Source organism: Drosophila santomea, chromosome X, assembly GCF_016746245.2.
Source record: "Drosophila santomea strain STO CAGO 1482 chromosome X, Prin_Dsan_1.1, whole genome shotgun sequence".
Taxonomy (NCBI): Eukaryota; Metazoa; Arthropoda; class Insecta; order Diptera; family Drosophilidae; genus Drosophila; species Drosophila santomea.
The window spans coordinates 13,262,267-13,278,504 of record NC_053021.2 but is presented as its reverse complement, the minus strand read 5'-3'; the positions used below and the strand labels follow the sequence as shown (position 1 = coordinate 13,278,504).

General features: G+C 46.1%; 5 protein-coding genes across 9 annotated transcripts; 4 read left to right on the top strand and 1 right to left on the bottom strand.

Moving 5' to 3' along the window:
• Positions 1 to 199: 199 nt before the first annotated feature.
• LOC120456780 lies at positions 200 to 2,561 on the top strand. 2 transcript variants are annotated; one of them, XM_039643788.2, is made up of 3 exons: positions 203 to 587; positions 812 to 872; positions 2,186 to 2,561. In XM_039643788.2, exons 1-3 carry the CDS (start codon positions 260 to 262, stop codon positions 2,214 to 2,216), a joined length of 420 nt encoding a protein of 139 aa, XP_039499722.1. In that variant the 5' UTR covers positions 203 to 259; the 3' UTR covers positions 2,217 to 2,561. The 2 variants fall into 2 exon arrangements, with proteins under 2 accessions (XP_039499721.1, XP_039499722.1); XM_039643787.2 differs by lacking the exon at positions 2,186 to 2,561 and having other exon boundaries at positions 200 to 587; positions 812 to 2,128.
• Positions 2,562 to 3,483: 922 nt separating this feature from the next.
• LOC120456781 lies at positions 3,484 to 4,786 on the top strand. Its single transcript, XM_039643789.2, has 2 exons — positions 3,484 to 3,642; positions 3,704 to 4,786. Exons 1-2 carry the CDS (start codon positions 3,571 to 3,573, stop codon positions 4,637 to 4,639), a joined length of 1,008 nt encoding a protein of 335 aa, XP_039499723.1. The 5' UTR covers positions 3,484 to 3,570; the 3' UTR covers positions 4,640 to 4,786.
• A 985-nt stretch (positions 4,787 to 5,771) lies between these two features.
• On the top strand, positions 5,772 to 6,962 carry LOC120457026 (chorion protein S36). Its single transcript, XM_039644187.1, has 2 exons — positions 5,772 to 5,903; positions 5,996 to 6,962. Exons 1-2 carry the CDS (start codon positions 5,856 to 5,858, stop codon positions 6,827 to 6,829), a joined length of 882 nt encoding a protein of 293 aa, XP_039500121.1. The 5' UTR covers positions 5,772 to 5,855; the 3' UTR covers positions 6,830 to 6,962.
• Positions 6,963 to 8,424: 1,462 nt separating this feature from the next.
• On the top strand, positions 8,425 to 9,967 carry LOC120456820 (chorion protein S38). Its single transcript, XM_039643867.2, has 2 exons — positions 8,425 to 8,575; positions 8,790 to 9,967. Exons 1-2 carry the CDS (start codon positions 8,531 to 8,533, stop codon positions 9,666 to 9,668), a joined length of 924 nt encoding a protein of 307 aa, XP_039499801.1. The 5' UTR covers positions 8,425 to 8,530; the 3' UTR covers positions 9,669 to 9,967.
• Positions 9,968 to 11,661: 1,694 nt separating this feature from the next.
• Positions 11,662 to 16,153, bottom strand: LOC120457285 (protein ovarian tumor locus). Of its 4 annotated transcripts, none has more exons than XM_039644727.2 (9): positions 15,998 to 16,153; positions 15,235 to 15,472; positions 15,056 to 15,153; positions 14,825 to 14,979; positions 14,361 to 14,756; positions 14,153 to 14,289; positions 13,837 to 13,962; positions 12,371 to 13,609; positions 11,662 to 12,295 (listed from the first exon to the last, which is right to left on the bottom strand). In XM_039644727.2, exons 2-9 carry the CDS (start codon positions 15,460 to 15,462, stop codon positions 12,119 to 12,121), a joined length of 2,556 nt encoding a protein of 851 aa, XP_039500661.1. In that variant the 5' UTR covers positions 15,463 to 15,472; positions 15,998 to 16,153; the 3' UTR covers positions 11,662 to 12,118. The 4 variants fall into 4 exon arrangements, with proteins under 4 accessions (XP_039500661.1, XP_039500663.1, XP_039500662.1 ...); XM_039644729.2 differs by having other exon boundaries at positions 16,076 to 16,097; XM_039644728.2 differs by lacking the exon at positions 15,998 to 16,153 and adding an exon at positions 15,952 to 15,970.
• Between the last annotated feature and the right edge of the window lie 85 nt (positions 16,154 to 16,238).

The window sequence follows — 16,238 nt, the reverse complement described above, 5'->3', positions numbered from 1 at the left end:
AAGAAAGCGGCGAACGTCGGGAACATGACTTTTGACGGAAAACATGACCCGCGAACAATTTGAAAAGGTCAGCGAAAACAAAAACAAACCGAGTGGCCGCGCCGGCGTCTCTGGGGGAAGAAGACCTTGCCCAAAGTCAAGAGCATTGGGGGGTCCGCTGGCGGGTTGCTGGCCAAGATGTGATATAAAGAATGTGACGGTACATGCTGCCGCTAGTAGCCAGCAAGGCAGACAACCGAGAAGATCTAGATCACCCGAGATGCGATACACCCTAGCAATGATCCCGATTGTGGGCCTGCTCCTCGTCGCACTGGTCCACACCGCTCCCGTCGAAGTTGTATACACGGGCGAGAGCTGCGACTGTCCCACCCAGCTGGGTTACCAGCTGAATGTGCCCAACACACCGAAGCCAAAGAAGTATGTGGGTGGCGAGTACGGGTATCGGGTGGATAAGCCCGTCCAGACGAAGGCCAAGATCACCTACAGCTTTGACTTCACTGTGGAGCAGCCCAGGACACCGGCGCCGCCCAAGAGCAATCCCGCCAAGCTGTACGCCAAGGTGGATCGGGTCACAGTCAACAAAGCGGGTAAGTGGAAAGAAGTGCAATTGTTTCATGAAATAGCTCTCTTGGGCGGACAGTTCTCCCTTGAGCGGACAGTTCTCTCGTGGACTGACAGTTCTCTCGTAAGCGGACAGTTCTCTCTTGGGCGGACATTTCTCTATAACTCTCTAGCCATTTCCATGGTTTCCTCTAACTTATCTCTGATTTTTGATATCCAAACATTCACCCATAATTTATATTCCCCACAGATTGCCAGGCCAAGAACAAGTCAACATGCGGCTGCTCCAGTTGCTCCGGCCAAAAGCCCAGGTACGTAGCTTCACCGATCAGGTCGCCGAACGCCATTCGTCGTCGCAGGGATCTGCGCCAGCCTGGTTCGCTGCTCCGCCGCCGGCTGATGCGGCAACAACAGATCCAGGAGCGTCCGGCACGCTTTGTGAAGCTGTATCACAAGGATTTGACGCCGGCACAGGAGAAGCATCAGCTAAAACTCTTCGGTCTGTTTCCCGTGGAATCGCCAGAGTCGGTGGCTGCCGCACCCAAAACCAAGCGAAAGACGAAGAAAACCCAGTCGAGCTGGATGGGATTGGGGCGGCGTTTAAAGAAGCGTGATATTAAGGGAGAGTTTGATCTGCTCGAGCAAGAGCGATCGCAGATCGATTTGACGGCACCGGAAATAATCCAGTACATGCCAGAGACTCTGAATCCGGACTTTAGGCCCGGCCAGTGCCACATGGGTTGTGGAGCGATGACAGCGTCCGCACCGCCGCCAGAGGAGCCACTGCCCAAGGAGGAGCAGGAGCAGGTACCTCAAACGCCGCAGGCCGGGCACACGGAACAGCCAGAGCTGCTGAACTCGATACCCGCCAAGAGGGCCGCCTTTGGTTACTATCCCCTGCAGATACCCTCGCCACTGGGCCGCCAGGAGGAGTACAAGTACGTGGATGACTCGCAGCTGCGGAGCTTGCTGTCCACCACTTCGGTGCCGGATCCGCTGGAATACAGCACCACACCGCTGCAGTTTGCCGGTGATTTGGAATCGGTCACCAGGCGATCCTATGGCGCACCACATGCCAGTCTCGGCGGTGGCTATCCGGTGGAGCATGTTTCCGACTCCCAGCTGGACAGCATTATCTCCGGCATAGTGTACAATCATCCGACCTACGATCACTATGCCACAGAGGGCAGTCTGGTCGATCCGGAGCCCATACAAAAGCAACAGACCACCGATTTTCTCAAGAAACTCATCGACGGCCGACTGGGCGGCTGGGGTTTCGATCAGGGATCTGAAAGTGAGCACAGCTTGCGTAATGATTACTCCACACAGCCGGCCAAGACCTATGGCTACAACAGTCACACCCAAAATGGCTACAGTATAGACACCTATAATGCGCCACCCATCACGGATTATCTGAGGGCCTGGTTCTAGTCCCCCCAGCCAAACGAACATAAAATACATAGTTTTTAGAACTTAGTTTACACAACAAAGAAGCTCACAAAAATCAAGAAAACTTCTTTAAAAAAAAAGAAAAGAAAAAAAAATAGAATATAATAAATTGAAAATACATTGTGGTGTTTCTTTCATTATTCACCCAACGCCTTCGTCTTTCTTCTCTTTGCAGCTACGGCGAAGACGCGGGCTACGGCTACTGAAGAGAGTTAGAGGTCTTGAATATAACCAACATATATTGAAACCAAAACCTTAACCAAAATCAAAACCCCACCCAAAACCCCAACCAAAACCAAAACTTCAACCCGAAACCAACGCAAGCCATCGATCTGCTGAGCTCGGCTTAAAATCCAGACGAAAGTAGGCCAGTGGAGCACTCCGCTTTCGGGTCTCCATTCGCTTGTATATATGTATCTATATAACTATATATATAGTCACCCCGATGATCTGTCTCCAACCTCCGATTTCTGTTTACGTTTTCCGCTTTTGTCGGCACTTCAAGAAGTTGCCCCAATTAACTGGTTAATAAAGTGTTTGCTTGTTTCAAAGTGCTCGACTCGTTGATTTTTGGTTTCCATTCTGCAACTTTGGCTTTGGGGAGAGCCACATGAGACCCCTAAAAGTATACTAACTGCAGAAGTATTACGTTGCGAAAAGGAACTTATTTGTTTACCTAATATAACAAAAAATTTCTCTGTTTCCTACATTGCAAGTCTTGAGCTTACTTATCATTTTATTATATCCCAATTTTTATTATATAATTTTACCAAAAACATAAGGCAGTTCGCTTGCATACCCGCTTTTATCACGATCTGTCAATGGCCAAATACTTGTTGTTCTACATAAACAAATGGTTCATCATTCAGCGACAAAATTCTTGCGATTGCATACTATTTTGAGAAGCCAAAAGATACTCGCAGCCAAAAGCCACAAAAACCCGCTGAACTTCGTGACTTTATAACAGCGAAACATTTCTAGACGAGCACTCGAAATTCATGAGTACTGAATAATAATAAATACATTAGCTGTGTGCATTTCACTTGTTTTATTTCATGAACTTTCTTAAAGACTGAAATTGGTAGTTTCTCCTTTTTGGTAATATATTTGCAAGGTTTAATTCAAATGTGGAACTTGTCCTTTGATTCAAAAGTGTATGAATAGTTGGGTGTATGAATTTTACAGAGTGCACTTGGCTTGGCTTCGAATGCAATGTAATTCGAAGACCTTGTAGTTGGGCATGTCAACAATGTATTACAGCATCCACTTAATTGCACACATGCTCCCATTAAAAGCACCTGAAGAATCGTTAAATTATTTTGCAAACCCATTGACTATAGAGCCAAAGAATTCAAATGACCCTGGCTCAGTGGGTCTCTCACTTTTTTTTGCTCTGACGCATCAAGATCGTTGGAGATTCGTGGATGAGACATCTAGTGAATATGGCATATCTGGTTATAGATCACGTCCCGGCACGCCATTTTATTTTTTAACCCGAACCGTGCTACTTTTTCGGTGGTATTTAAGTGGATTCCATGGGAGCCGGGGCCCTCAGTCGAAATGGCAGCCGACGGCAGTTGGCCTATACTACTCTTGTTGGTCGCCACACAGGCCATCATTATTCACGCACAGGTGCGTTTTCTCATTTATTCATTCACTAAATACATTATCTATATGATATGCATTTTTTTAGAATCCAAATGAATCCACGCCCAGCCCCGAAGAGGAGTACAATGTGAGCACTACGCCGGTTGCATCGCTGGAAGAGACCACCGATCGCTCGGCTGCGCGGGTTGAGCCATACAAGAAGGGCGATCGGGAGCAGTACGATGTGATCGATGTGGCCAGCGCCACGGGCACGGTGATGGGCAAGCCCAAGAGTGGCCACACCACTAGAATCTACACCACCGGCGAGGTGGACGAGAGCTTCTGGCTGAAGCACCTGGGCGATGACTTCAAACACGCCATCCATCTGCAGGTGGGCGGCACCAACGAAGAGTACAATCGTTTGATCAACCGCACACAGAACGGTGTCCATGAGGAGGTGCATCACGAGTACTTGCCGGGTGCCGAGCGTCCAGGCAGTGCAGTTCATCCGCCATCTTCGCTGCCGGCGGCACGCCAATCCCGTCCAGCTTATCGCCAGGGTTTCGATCACCGAGCCGTGGCCATGAAACAGCAGTATCTCAGCCAGCAGTCACATCCTGCCCAGCAGCGCTATAACTATGCCCACCAGCATGCACAACACTATGCACCACCCCCACCACCACCACCACAAACACAACCACAACCACAACCACAATACCCACAACACACAGCACACAGAAACACTTACGCCAAGCCCCAGAATTATGGGCCTCAGAATTATGGGCCCCAGAATTATGAGCCGCAGAATTATGAGCCCCAGAGTTACAAGCCCCCGAGTTATATCATCAACTCTAGCGAGGATCAGCTGCATGCCGAGCAATCGAACCACTCGCCGGCCAAATCAGCTGGAGAGGATCGGGTCCAACACGAGGAGGAGTTGGACTCCTTTGACGGCCAACTCAACTTTAAGTCACCCTTCAATGACTACGGCAGTCGACCCACGCGAGATCTCACCTACCTTCTCTATAAACGGGGTCTCTAGAAGTGAACTCCACGTCATGCCAAACCAAAGACTTGCGGCCTCCACTCCATTGAGTTCTATAAATGGGGCTGAGCCACTCACACCACCCATGCATACACACCACCCAACACACACCACTTAACACACACCACAGACACACAACACGAACCACACAAACACTGAGATTAAGGAAATTATTAAACAAAAAAAGAATAAAACAAATAAAAAGATATATATTTTAAAGATGGTTGTGTTTGGATAAATATATCATTCGAGCTTATCAAGAAAACATTTTCAGTGACTCATGCATATGCTACTACTCTACAAGTTTGAATTCAATCAAGATTTTACTTAGGTTTTTAGTCATAAAGTTTATAAGCGTTAAATATGTTGCCTTAACAATAAGCAATTGTATTTTAAATTGAGACGAAACTATCCACCTGAATTATTACACTGATAAGATCTAAGAATATTGTGTACTTATGTCAATGTGTACTAATTAGTTTATAAAATAAAGCTGCCTTTAGGGAAAAAGATCTCAAATGTTTTTAATACATTAATAATATTTATGATTTAATCAAGTTAAAGCTGTTAAAACTTTAACTGCATCGAAGTGAATTCGGTCATAAATCTAGCTATATACCATGTTAATGCAGTTTACATGTCATATCTTTCTCGGAAATTTTTACAAATTAATCTGTTCATATATCGCGATGGTGAGATATGCTCAGCTCAGTTTACAGACAAAATCTTCAAGTCTGTTGTGATTATAAAACATTGCAAAAGGCAAAGTACAAATTACACTGTTAAAGACAAATATCAAGAAGAGTAATTTTAATGAATCAGGAGGAGCCACTTCCCAAAACTATAACCATCTTTATAAAGCATCCAAAACGAGACTCGTAGCATTGGCATGGTCGATCTTTGGCTGCGATCTCTGGAAGAGCTATGATTCAAGCCAAGGGAACTGCCACAAATAGAAGATTGCGACGGAGAATTGGGCGGAAAGCAGACAGACGGGTGCACCACGGTTGGTGGTAAGTGCTTAGTGGTTAGGAGGTTGCTTGGTTGGTTGTCTGCAGATCTGGGCACGATGGCGAGACAAAGATGGGGCCCAAAATCGGAAATGGAGATGGATCACGTAGCCGGCCATGGCGGGCAGCGATTATAGGCGCTATAAAGAGCCGGAGTCATCGCCAGACAGCGAGCAGTAGACGATCCACACGTAAACGGCAACATGCAACTCGGTCTCTGGTTTGGCATTTTGGCCATCGCCGCCACGCCGGTTAGTAGCCAGGTCATTCATGGCATTCACATTGGGCATCCCTCTAATCTCTGCACTCTCTCTTAAACCCACTCTCGCTTTCCTACCCACAGCTGGTGAGCGCTAACTATGGTCCCGCTGGCGGACACGGTCATGGACATGGACACGGACATGGACAGTACCTGTCCGGACCCAATGCCGGACTCGAGGAGTACGTGAATGTGGCCACGGGCGGCAACCAGCCGGCGGCCAATCAGATCGCCTCGCAGGCCGAGATCCAGCCCACGCCGGAGGAGGCTCGTCGTTTGGGTCGCGTCCAGGCCCAACTCCAGGCCCTCAACGCCGATCCCAACTACCAGAAGCTGAAGAACTCCGAGGACATTGCCGAATCTCTGGCCGAGACCAATCTGGCCAGCAACATTCGCCAGGGCAAGATCAAGGTGGTGTCGCCGCAGTTCGTTGACCAGCATCTGTTCCGCTCCCTGCTGGTGCCATCGGGCCACAACAACCACCAGGTGATCGCCACCCAGCCCCTGCCCCCAATCATTGTCCACCAGCCCGGCGCACCGCCAGCGCATGTGAACAGCGGACCACCGACGGTGGTGCGTGGCAATCCGGTCATCTACAAGATCAAGCCATCGGTCATCTACCAGCAGGAGGTGATCAACAAGGTGCCCACTCCGCTCAGCCTCAATCCCGTCTACGTGAAGGTCTACAAGCCCGGCAAGAAGATCGAGGCTCCACTGGCCCCCGTGGTTGCCCCCGTCTACAGCCAGCCGAGGGAGTACAGCCAGCCCAGGGAGTACAGCCAGCCACAGGGTTATGGCAGTGCCGGAGATGCCTCCGCTGCCGCCGGTGCCGCCTCCTCCGCCTCCGAAGGCAATGCCTACGGCAACGAGGCTCCACTGTACAACAGTCCCGCGCCCTACGGCCAGCCCAACTACTAGGTGCTCATCCTGGTGGGCATGGCATGGCTGCATGGCTCCTCAGCTGCGACAGCTGGTTTAATTTAAATTTTTGTTTTTTTTTTCTTTGCCGACTACTGAGCGCAAATAAATGAAAAAATACTTGAAACGTAAACGCAGCGTATTGTCATCAGTTATTTTCAACCGGAAGGGGCCACAAAGTGCCAACGAAGCTGTTATTCACGCACAGTTTCATAAATTTTATACTTTTCTTTTTAAATTTATAAACATGGGAAACACCTATTTCTCGTTGCCTTAAAACATAAATAATAAAGGGAAAATGTTCGTTGTATGAACAAGAAAATATAATCATGTATAATTAAATCTATAAATGGTATCTTTACGATCTTTAAAATATTTCATAGATATGATCCCCAACATGGCACACATTTTATGAGAGATAATGCGTAAGATATTGGATATCATTGAAATGAATGAATTTCACACTCTTGTGATGGTATCGCTACTCCAGTTATCGTTGCAGTATGCAGAATGGGATCAAAAGGTCAGCTTTATCTGCCAAGTGTTCATTCCGTATTTAAGAAAATAAAATAGCTCACAATTAATGGAGCAACTAATATTGTTCAGCCTCTTTTCTTTCAAGCAAAAAATGTACAAAGTAGCACATTTCATACATTTTAGGAAGCTTCTTTTGCTATGAGAACAACATTTTTATGCTTTTTAATCCAAAACTTTTAATTTATAATATAGTTTTATAGTGAATTATATTATAATAATATCATAATATTTAGAGATACTTTTGGTGTTTATAGACTTTTAGGGATAGATATTGTAGGTGTTCATAGACTTTTAAGCTCTATCCCTAGATATTTTAGGTATCTACAAGCTTCTAAACTCCTAGTAGGGATAGCTAAAGATAATATTCTTTATTACCCAAAAGATCATCTTCAAATCCCTTTGCAACTAGAGATTTCTGTTAACTGCCTATAAGGTATACATTTTTACAAATGCACTGATGCCCTTACAAAAATTAACGTATTTTCTAAATCGAAACATAATACCTTATCACATCGATGCCAAGAAATCCAATAGCATTGTGTATGCCATTACCTATGCCCCATTTAGATAATCAAATCTGTGCAATCCGTGTGAAATTGAAGGACTTTACATGACTAATCACTTCCCCCTATCCATATTTCCAGTTCCATTTCCACCTCGAATTGGCTCCAACTTCAACTCCCGAGTCTTGTGTCTGCCAATGCGGAACTATTTTCGCTATCTGAGCAGACGTTCGGACCTCGATATGCGGCGGAGATTCACAGTCCGGCTGTTGATTCCGATTCGGTTGCAATGTCTTTTGCCATTGTTATTGTAAAATGGGCAGTGGGCAATGGGCAATGGGTACAATGGACAGTGGGCAGTGGGGTTTTCGGGTTGTGGCTTCTACGTAAGTGGAAGAGACGCCGTGATATGCGCTGGCAGCGATGCGTGCGATCTATCAGCATTTGGCCATGTTTCGCTCGCATCGCGTGGGCCCGGAGCGGAACAGCCGGCACCGGAGTTGGCATCAATGCAAATGTCACGTACCCGGAGCCGGAGACGCGTCCGGAGCATATTTAAAGTAGTCGGCCACCATTGGAGGGCAGCAGAAGACAGCAGACACTCCAAGCGGGAGCACACCCAGAAGCCGAAGAGCAACTGGAACTGCAACTGGGAGACAAGATGACGAGATCGACCTACATTTGGGCGCTGGCCGCCTGCCTGATCGTAAGTGTTACAGCTCCAAATCTTAGGATCTCAATCATAATCCCAGACAACGAAGTGTTCCATTCGGGAACTCTACAAGTTGTCTGCTTTGGTTGCACATGACAAATAGCTTGACTTCCCATTTACTCACTTGAATTGGAATCAAGCTATATGGATCTTAAGCATCAGCACTCGATTCAATTCTGACCAACTTTTCCCCTTAATTCCGTTTTAGGCCTGTGCGAGCGCCAACTACGGCAGTTCCCAGAGCTATGGACCCGAGTCCGGCAATAGTGTCTCCGATGGTGGCGCTGATGCCGCCTCAGCGGCCGCGGCTGCTGCCGGTGGTGCCGGTGGAGCTGGTGGCGAGTATGGTGGTGCCAATGCCGGTGCTGGTGCTCTCGAATCCGGAGCCGATGCCGCTGGTGTGGCACAGGCTGGACAGAGCAGCTACGGCTCGGACCAGAACATCCCGTACAAGCCGGTGAACACCAAGGGCAACACCCTGACCTCATCGATCACCTACCCGCAGAACAAGGGCGAGATTCTCATCCATCGTCCCGCTCCCATCATTGTCAAGCGTCCGCCCACCAAGGTGCTGGTCAACCATCCACCATTGGTGGTGAAGCCCGCTCCCGTGGTGCTCCACAAGCCCCCAGCAATCGTGCTCCGCAAGGTCTACGTCAAGCACCACCCACGTCGCGTCAAGGTGGAGCCCGTGTTCGTCAATGTGGTCAAGCCGCCAGCAGAGAAGTACTTCGTCAACGAGAACAAGCAGGGCTACGGCCAGGGCTCGCAGTCCCATGGACATGGTGGCCATGGACATGGCAACCACGGACACGGACACAGCGGACACGGACACGGTGGACACGGTGCTGGACCCCATGGTCCTGGACCCCATGACGGTGGCCGTGCCCTGCCCGCCTACGCATCGGGAGCTGATTCCGCCGCCGCCAGCGCTGGCTATCAGCTGCTCCAGAGCGGCAACCAGGGTCTGTCCGCTCTCGCCAACATCGCCGGCGAGCGTGAGGGTCCCTATGGTCCTGCCCCAAGCCATCAGCACTACAGCGCCGGTCCAGCCGGACATGGTGGCTATGCTGCCCCCGCCTATTAGGTAGTACATAGATGCCGAGGAGATGTGGAGTTACGGATTGGATGACTGCTGCTGCTCCGGCATTCCCTGAAGCGGCTGTTTAGTCATCCGCTTATCCGGCTGATTAGTTACTATGTTTTAACAACAACCAAAAAAAAAAAAAAAAACACAGCCTGATCGACCAACGCCCATGCCTACGCCCACGCCCACTCATGCACACCCACTTCCACCACCACCCACCAACCCATTCAAAGGCCCAGGAGGGGCGTGGCACTCAGGTCTCTTTGCAAACAAATAAAAAATTTGAAGTTGAAAAATTATACCCAAGCTGCCTGTTGTTTTCCATGAAGGATAAAACATGTAAACGCTATGTAGTTAAAACAAAGTAGTATTAGTTATACTCTAGCGATTTGAGATACTGATCGACTTGGGAAAGTATTTAGATCGATTAATGATGCGGTTATGAGATATAAAGATAGAAATGGTGCTTTTGTACATTCCTTGCAACTTATTTGCAACTGAACTATGACTTTTCAAAGATATATAAGTGGATATAGAAGTGTATCTGATGAGAGTCGCTTTGATGATGGCAGAACTGACTTACCCGCAAGTTTAATCGCATCGCAGCAATAAGTGTCGCATATAATAATAGAATAAATCCAAAGCGCAGCCCGTCATTACACACAACGCGTGTCCTTCCCATTGTTGTGCGTTAATCACCCAGCTGCCATCGAGATCCCACGCAATGTTCAATAACAAACGGGCGGCAGTAAATCGGCAGTAATGATATGTAATGAAGAGCAGCGATCGCAGCGATTGATGACAGGTGGAATCGCAATGTAGGTCGCCCCGTGCCGCCCATTTGGCAGTTTGAAAATTCAGCATAAAAATGCGATACCTTTCCACAGAGATTTCAGTCTGTAAGCAGAAATAAATTGAGAGCATTAATAAAATTAACCAACTAAACAGAATTATTAAAGCGAACAAGAACAAATCGGTTTCAAGTTCAAATTGTTTTTTTTTGGCGCACACTTTTCGGTGATAAAAAAAAAAAACAACAGTGGCAAAATGAGTCACTTGTGCTTCCTTGTAATGGTTTTGTGTTTCGCACTCATCGCGTTCTGTTCTGGACAAGTAGGTATCCTTTTTTAAAATAACCTATATACAATCAAAAGATTAACAATGCAAATCGTATCAAATCAAAATCTTGTGCAGGGTATCACAGAAAATCCCTATAACCGAAATTGTCACAGAGACATATATTGCCTATTGGCCGATTCTAAGTAAATAAGACCTTACAGGTATGTCACTAAACTGAATTTTTAACTACTTAATTCTGTGATACCATGGTAGTGTTCTCTTTAAAGCTTATTAGTACTACAGTATTGGATACTTATTTTCTTAACTTATTTCAATTAGCCCTCAGCTAAACGGACAATGGAAAACAGAATCGAGGCGTTGCACTCCTTAACTCAAATCATCTTTAGCATTCTGGATGGTTTTAACATGGGCTAGTTCTAGCACGAAAAAGTTGACAATTCAAAACATACAGTACATGAACTGCATTCTGAAGTAATCGTGATTGATGGAAGTTATGAATCTTATACATTTCTCAATTTCGAATCTAAAGTTCTTAGTTGTACATATTTTTTTTGGTTTTTTTTTTCTTAGTTAAAACTCACTAATCTGATGTAATATGTTACAATATAAAACGATGCATTAAAAAACTATTTGCTTATCAAAAATTACAGCGGTTTCTTAAACTATAAACATGAACAACTTTCGTTTATGTCAGATAAACCAATTGTAACTTAAAATATAAACGATCTTTTAAAATTAAAAGTTATGTAAAAGGATTAATTCAGAGTTCTTTATCGTTTGGAAGATCAGCGACGATGTGATGGTACGAGGTGAACCAAAGCAATCCAATCCACAACTTTTGTTTGCTATCTGAAATCGCGGCGAAAGACGAGAATACCACGTAATTGCAGCACCTGCAAAAGTCTTTTGTACATTTTGTCTTTTGCGTTGCACTCGAATCTTGTTTTATTTATGGTTAATTTTATGGTACACTTTACATAGGTGAGTCTCTAGCCGAACAGCGAGTACATAAATATATATAAGAGTATATAGAGTTTTTAGTTGGAAGGGTTTTAAATAAATCATATAAATAGTTGGTTCTTTGATTTCGTGACGGCTACCTTTAAAAAGAAATCGCATAAAATTACGTTAGATTACAAGTTTAAAATGAAGTTATGTTGACATTTACGTTAAGTTATGCAATCGATTGTTGTACAGAAGCTGAATGGTTTATGATAGAGCGCCAACGACCAGGTGGCCTATAAAAAGTTAACTACAATTTTAAAAGTGAGATTAAGTTTTAAAAGCCGTTTATTGCAATGGAATGGAACGCCTTTCGATCCGTATGGCCTCTCTCTTTGAGGTGATCTGCTTTCCCCTTTCCCGTTTTTTCAGTGATGACGCGGTGCAGCATAGACAGCTGCCGGCTGAGATTGGACGGGTACGGGAGCTGGCGGCAATGGAGCCGCTTGCTGTTGTTGTGGCTGAGCCGAAGGCTCCATGTTATAGTTGTTGATCACCTCATAGGGGGCCACCACCGGAGCTGCCATGCCCCAGGCATAGGGATTCTGAATATGGACGAGTGTGGATAGTGTCAGTATCTATAGCACAGTTTACTTGGTTAGTATGTGTATGCCTCCTACCTGTCCCTGAGCTGCTCCCGCTAACTGAGGTGGTCCCGTCTTGTGGAAGAATATCGGTGGCGGTGGCGGCGGTTGGAGCAGCCTCGGCGGCGACATCATGTGATGGTGCGGCGATGGAGAAGTGTAGAAACTGAACTGACTGCCACTTGAGCTGGGCGAGGGCGTGGGTGTGGGCAAAAAGGCCGCTGGCCCCAGCGAATCCTTAATATCTTGCAGCTGCTCTGGACGCTTAACGCGCACCTTGGGCGTATTCAAATTGCGCTTGGCGTAGGGGGTTTTCTCAAGCGGTGAATGCTCCGTGGCATTTACCACCTCTGGCGAAGGTGGTGGTGTGGACTCGGCAGGCAAATGCTCCTCTGTGGCTCCAGTCCTTCCACCCTGTTGGTCCGTGTTGTTCTGCTGTTGATTGTATCCATATATCGCAAGATCATCAGGCGGCGTGTGGTGCGCCATGCGCCAATGCATATCCACGCCCATGTTGTAGAAGTATCTTAATGTGATCATATCCACGGGCAAATCCTCACCGTTGAGGTGCAGAGAACGACGTGGCTCGCCAACTCCGGAGACATTCAATGGTGGAGAGGGAAGCGGCATAAATGGATGCGGTCCCGGCAAAGCAACAGCTCCCGGTGGTGGTGGACCATAACCACCAAATGGCATGTAAACACAACCTTCGGTTGGCGGTTGATGCGGTGCCCCAGACATGGGAAACTGAAACTCCTCGGCAAGGGCCATCGGAGATGAAGGCCAAGGTGGCGGAACCTGCCCGGGACGACCTTGAACAATGGGCATATAATTCATATACTGAGTGGGCGGCGGAGCAGCCGAAACCGGAGACTCTTGGTTTTGGCTGGAACTCGAGTTCTGCCGCTGAACCCTTGATGCCTTCGTGCGCTGCTGTTGCTTCTGCGGCTCTTCACGCTCCCGCTGCTCCGTGGCAGGGTTCTGGTCATTCTGTTCCGGATCTCTTTGATCGCGCTGCTCATCGTCCGGAATGTGCACTTCCTGATAGCAATTCTCCACGGGTATGTAGCCCTGCATCGGCACCAAATCACACTTGCTGGGCTCAAAATACTGGCCCATTTCGAACAGCTTGTTCTTCTTCCATTTGGAAGGCTTGTTGGCTTTACCAGCAAACTTGGGCAACGGCAAGCGAGTCATCTGTCGTTGATAGCGGAATGGCAACGCCCATGGACGGTACTCTTCTGGCGGCAGGGGATGGAGCGACTCATAGGGAACCTAAGCCAACAGATAATTTTCATATTAGTAAGCTCTCTAATAAAGCGACAAAGTTCAAATTAGCTGCGGATACCGAAACTATTAACCCTTGCAGATCAATAAATTGTATAGATTTATGTACCAGTTTCTTGGGTCAAAATAAACACAACTAAAAAGATAATAATTTATAATTACAATTTTAGCATTTCTCTGCAAGGGTGGCAAAAATCAGATAAAGAAAGAGGTACCACTATCTTTTTGCCAATCGCCTCAACAAAGACGACGCAGTAAGTCTTGTCTTTGAAGATGCTTTGAATGTGGCACGTGCGCATCTCCGTTTCGTTCTGCAATTCCACCTTGCACTTGGCGCCCACCTGAAAAAACAAATAACACGGCAACGAGACGAGGAAGGATAAGGCTAAACATATAAAGCATAGTATAAAGTGTATCGAGTGTGTAGATGAAAATGAAAGTGTGTTAGTCTGTTGGATGTGTGGTTGACATGAAACGTGTGTATGCGTGTGTGTGTGTGCTAACAATTATCCAAAGTTCTGCCCAGTTTACCTTAAAGTTATAGTCATTTATGTATACATTATAGCGCTTGGCCTCCTTGCGCATATCGTTCCAGCAATCAAATTCTATATTCCGATACATATAGGGGTCCATGGATTTGGCCACCTTGTAGGGAAACGGAGTGATACCTAAAGCATGGTAAGTGTGTGAGTTAAGAAAAATTATCTCAGTATTAATTGTTAAAATCCGCTTTACTGACCATCATCTAGCAGCTGGCGGACACACGACTCCATTCGGTTTGGACACATGGGCAACTGATCGTTTGGTTCGTGGTTCGTACTGCCGGATGGCTTGCGGTCCTCCTGATTCTTTATCTCCCGCCGACCGCCCTTTCGATTAGCATTGCTCTGATTTCCATTGGTGCTATGGAAATTGCACAGCCTATAGTTTTCCAATATACAGTTGGTATTCCCCGGCAGGTCAAGCGTAAAAACTCGTCCATCGGAGCACTGAATGCGAACCATGTAGCCCTTGTCATCGAACACCATGTCGAATCGATCCCAGTTGAAAGAGTGTGGATGCAACATGATCTCCACAGCAAATGATACGTCAGGCAATTTGAAAAGCTTCTGGTACAGCAACTTGAAGGCGATTGCTGCAAATGCACACAGTACAATGTTTAAACATAAAAGGCAAAATTGTTTATATTAATAAGCTACCTACATTGACAAATGGCGGCCGTTTCTATATATTTTACTTTATAAACCGAATCGAAATGATTCTCATTGTTGAAGAAGACACGGAAGTTTTCCGGATAGCGACGATTAAAAATGACGCTGGTGCCCATGTTGTAGGGCTCATACAGGATAACATTGCGGCTGCAAATCGTAAGCAAATCGTATATTGATAAATTTTTATAATTGAATATAAATATGGTAACCAATAATTATTTACCGATACAAGCAGGACATAGCGCGTAGTTCTGTCATGGTTCCATAAGTCTTGGGCTTGGACATGTCCTGCATGTAGCTATCGAAATCACCAGGGATGTCCTGGAGCATGCAACAAATATTTGTAAATATGTTTTTTTGTTTTTACAAAATATATAGATTTGCGTCAGTGGAATACGATACCTTCTCAAAAATGCGTCGTTTTAGGGTCATGAAGCGGACGCACTCCAGCCGAATCTCGTAATGCAGCATCTGGGTGTCATACATCTGCTCGGCTATCACCCGGAACAAACTGGAGGCGTCCCGGGCCGTATGTTTCCGGTAGAGTCCGCGGCTCTCCAGGTACTGATCGTACGGATCCGGGGCCTGCCGGCTGCCGGACGTAATGGGGCGCTGCACTTGTATGTCCATGGCGACTCCTCTGGAAACGAGAAAGGTACGTTTTACTCAATTCTTCTTTTGTTGCAACATGTTCTCTCATTGAAATGCAACTATTGCACAATTAACAGTTAGAAGAGGGCCCTGACCTCGATCCATTTGACCTTCACAAGCAGAAACACCAAAAAATGTAAAAGACTAACTTGATTTAAACACCAAGGCCTATTGCTTATTTTAACTAGATAAGAGTAGAGTTGAAGCATAATTTTGAATAATTTAAAGCAAATTTATTGTACGATTTTCTAATTTTTTATCGACGCAATACCAGGAAGATGTGGAAGCAAGATGGCAATAGCCACCTGCGAATTCAAGATGGCGGCGTAGAAAGCCAAACGAAGCAGAAGAGCAAAAGGAAAAGCGTTGACTCTGATGAAAATTAAATATTTGTTTAAATAATTAGGTCACTCTTGATGGTCTTAATTAATATCGCTTAGTTGATTTCGTTTTTCAAATTGCCGTTACCATAAATGTTTTAAATAATAAAATTTAAATCGAAACGACGCATTACCGGTGTTCTGGTTTTCTCTACACTTTTTTTATTTTTATAAATAGTTAACAATTAAAAATAACACTGTGGCATCCGCACCTAGCACCGTTACACGAAGAAATGAAGCGAATGACACGATCTTGTCTTCTAGATGAAACCGCGAACTAGAATGCAAACGGAAAGTGCGAGAAGGAACTTCCAGCGGCTGGAAGGATGCGGACAAAAGAAATTGAGCAATAGCGATGCGCAAAACATGACGAGT

Excerpts from the sequence above, each read along its gene's own strand:
- LOC120456780 (XM_039643787.2), top strand. The coding sequence starts at position 260 with ATGCGATACACCCTAGCAATGATCCCGATTGTGGGCCTGCTCCTCGTC. Across the intron at positions 588-811 it reads GGTCACAGTCAACAAAGCGG|ATTGCCAGGCCAAGAACAAG; the intron begins GTAAGTGGAAAG and ends TATTCCCCACAG.
- LOC120456781 (XM_039643789.2), top strand. The coding sequence starts at position 3,571 with ATGGCAGCCGACGGCAGTTGGCCTATACTACTCTTGTTGGTCGCCACA. Across the intron at positions 3,643-3,703 it reads CCATCATTATTCACGCACAG|AATCCAAATGAATCCACGCC; the intron begins GTGCGTTTTCTC and ends GCATTTTTTTAG.
- LOC120457026 (XM_039644187.1), top strand. The coding sequence starts at position 5,856 with ATGCAACTCGGTCTCTGGTTTGGCATTTTGGCCATCGCCGCCACGCCG. Across the intron at positions 5,904-5,995 it reads TGGCCATCGCCGCCACGCCG|CTGGTGAGCGCTAACTATGG; the intron begins GTTAGTAGCCAG and ends TCCTACCCACAG.
- LOC120456820 (XM_039643867.2), top strand. The coding sequence starts at position 8,531 with ATGACGAGATCGACCTACATTTGGGCGCTGGCCGCCTGCCTGATC. Across the intron at positions 8,576-8,789 it reads CGCTGGCCGCCTGCCTGATC|GCCTGTGCGAGCGCCAACTA; the intron begins GTAAGTGTTACA and ends ATTCCGTTTTAG.
- LOC120457285 (XM_039644727.2), bottom strand. The coding sequence starts at position 15,462 with ATGGACATACAAGTGCAGCGCCCCATTACGTCCGGCAGCCGGCAGGCC. Across the intron at positions 14,980-15,055 it reads GCTATGTCCTGCTTGTATCG|CCGCAATGTTATCCTGTATG; the intron begins GTAAATAATTAT and ends TACGATTTGCAG. Across the intron at positions 14,290-14,360 it reads CCGCCAGCTGCTAGATGATG|GTATCACTCCGTTTCCCTAC; the intron begins GTCAGTAAAGCG and ends ACCATGCTTTAG.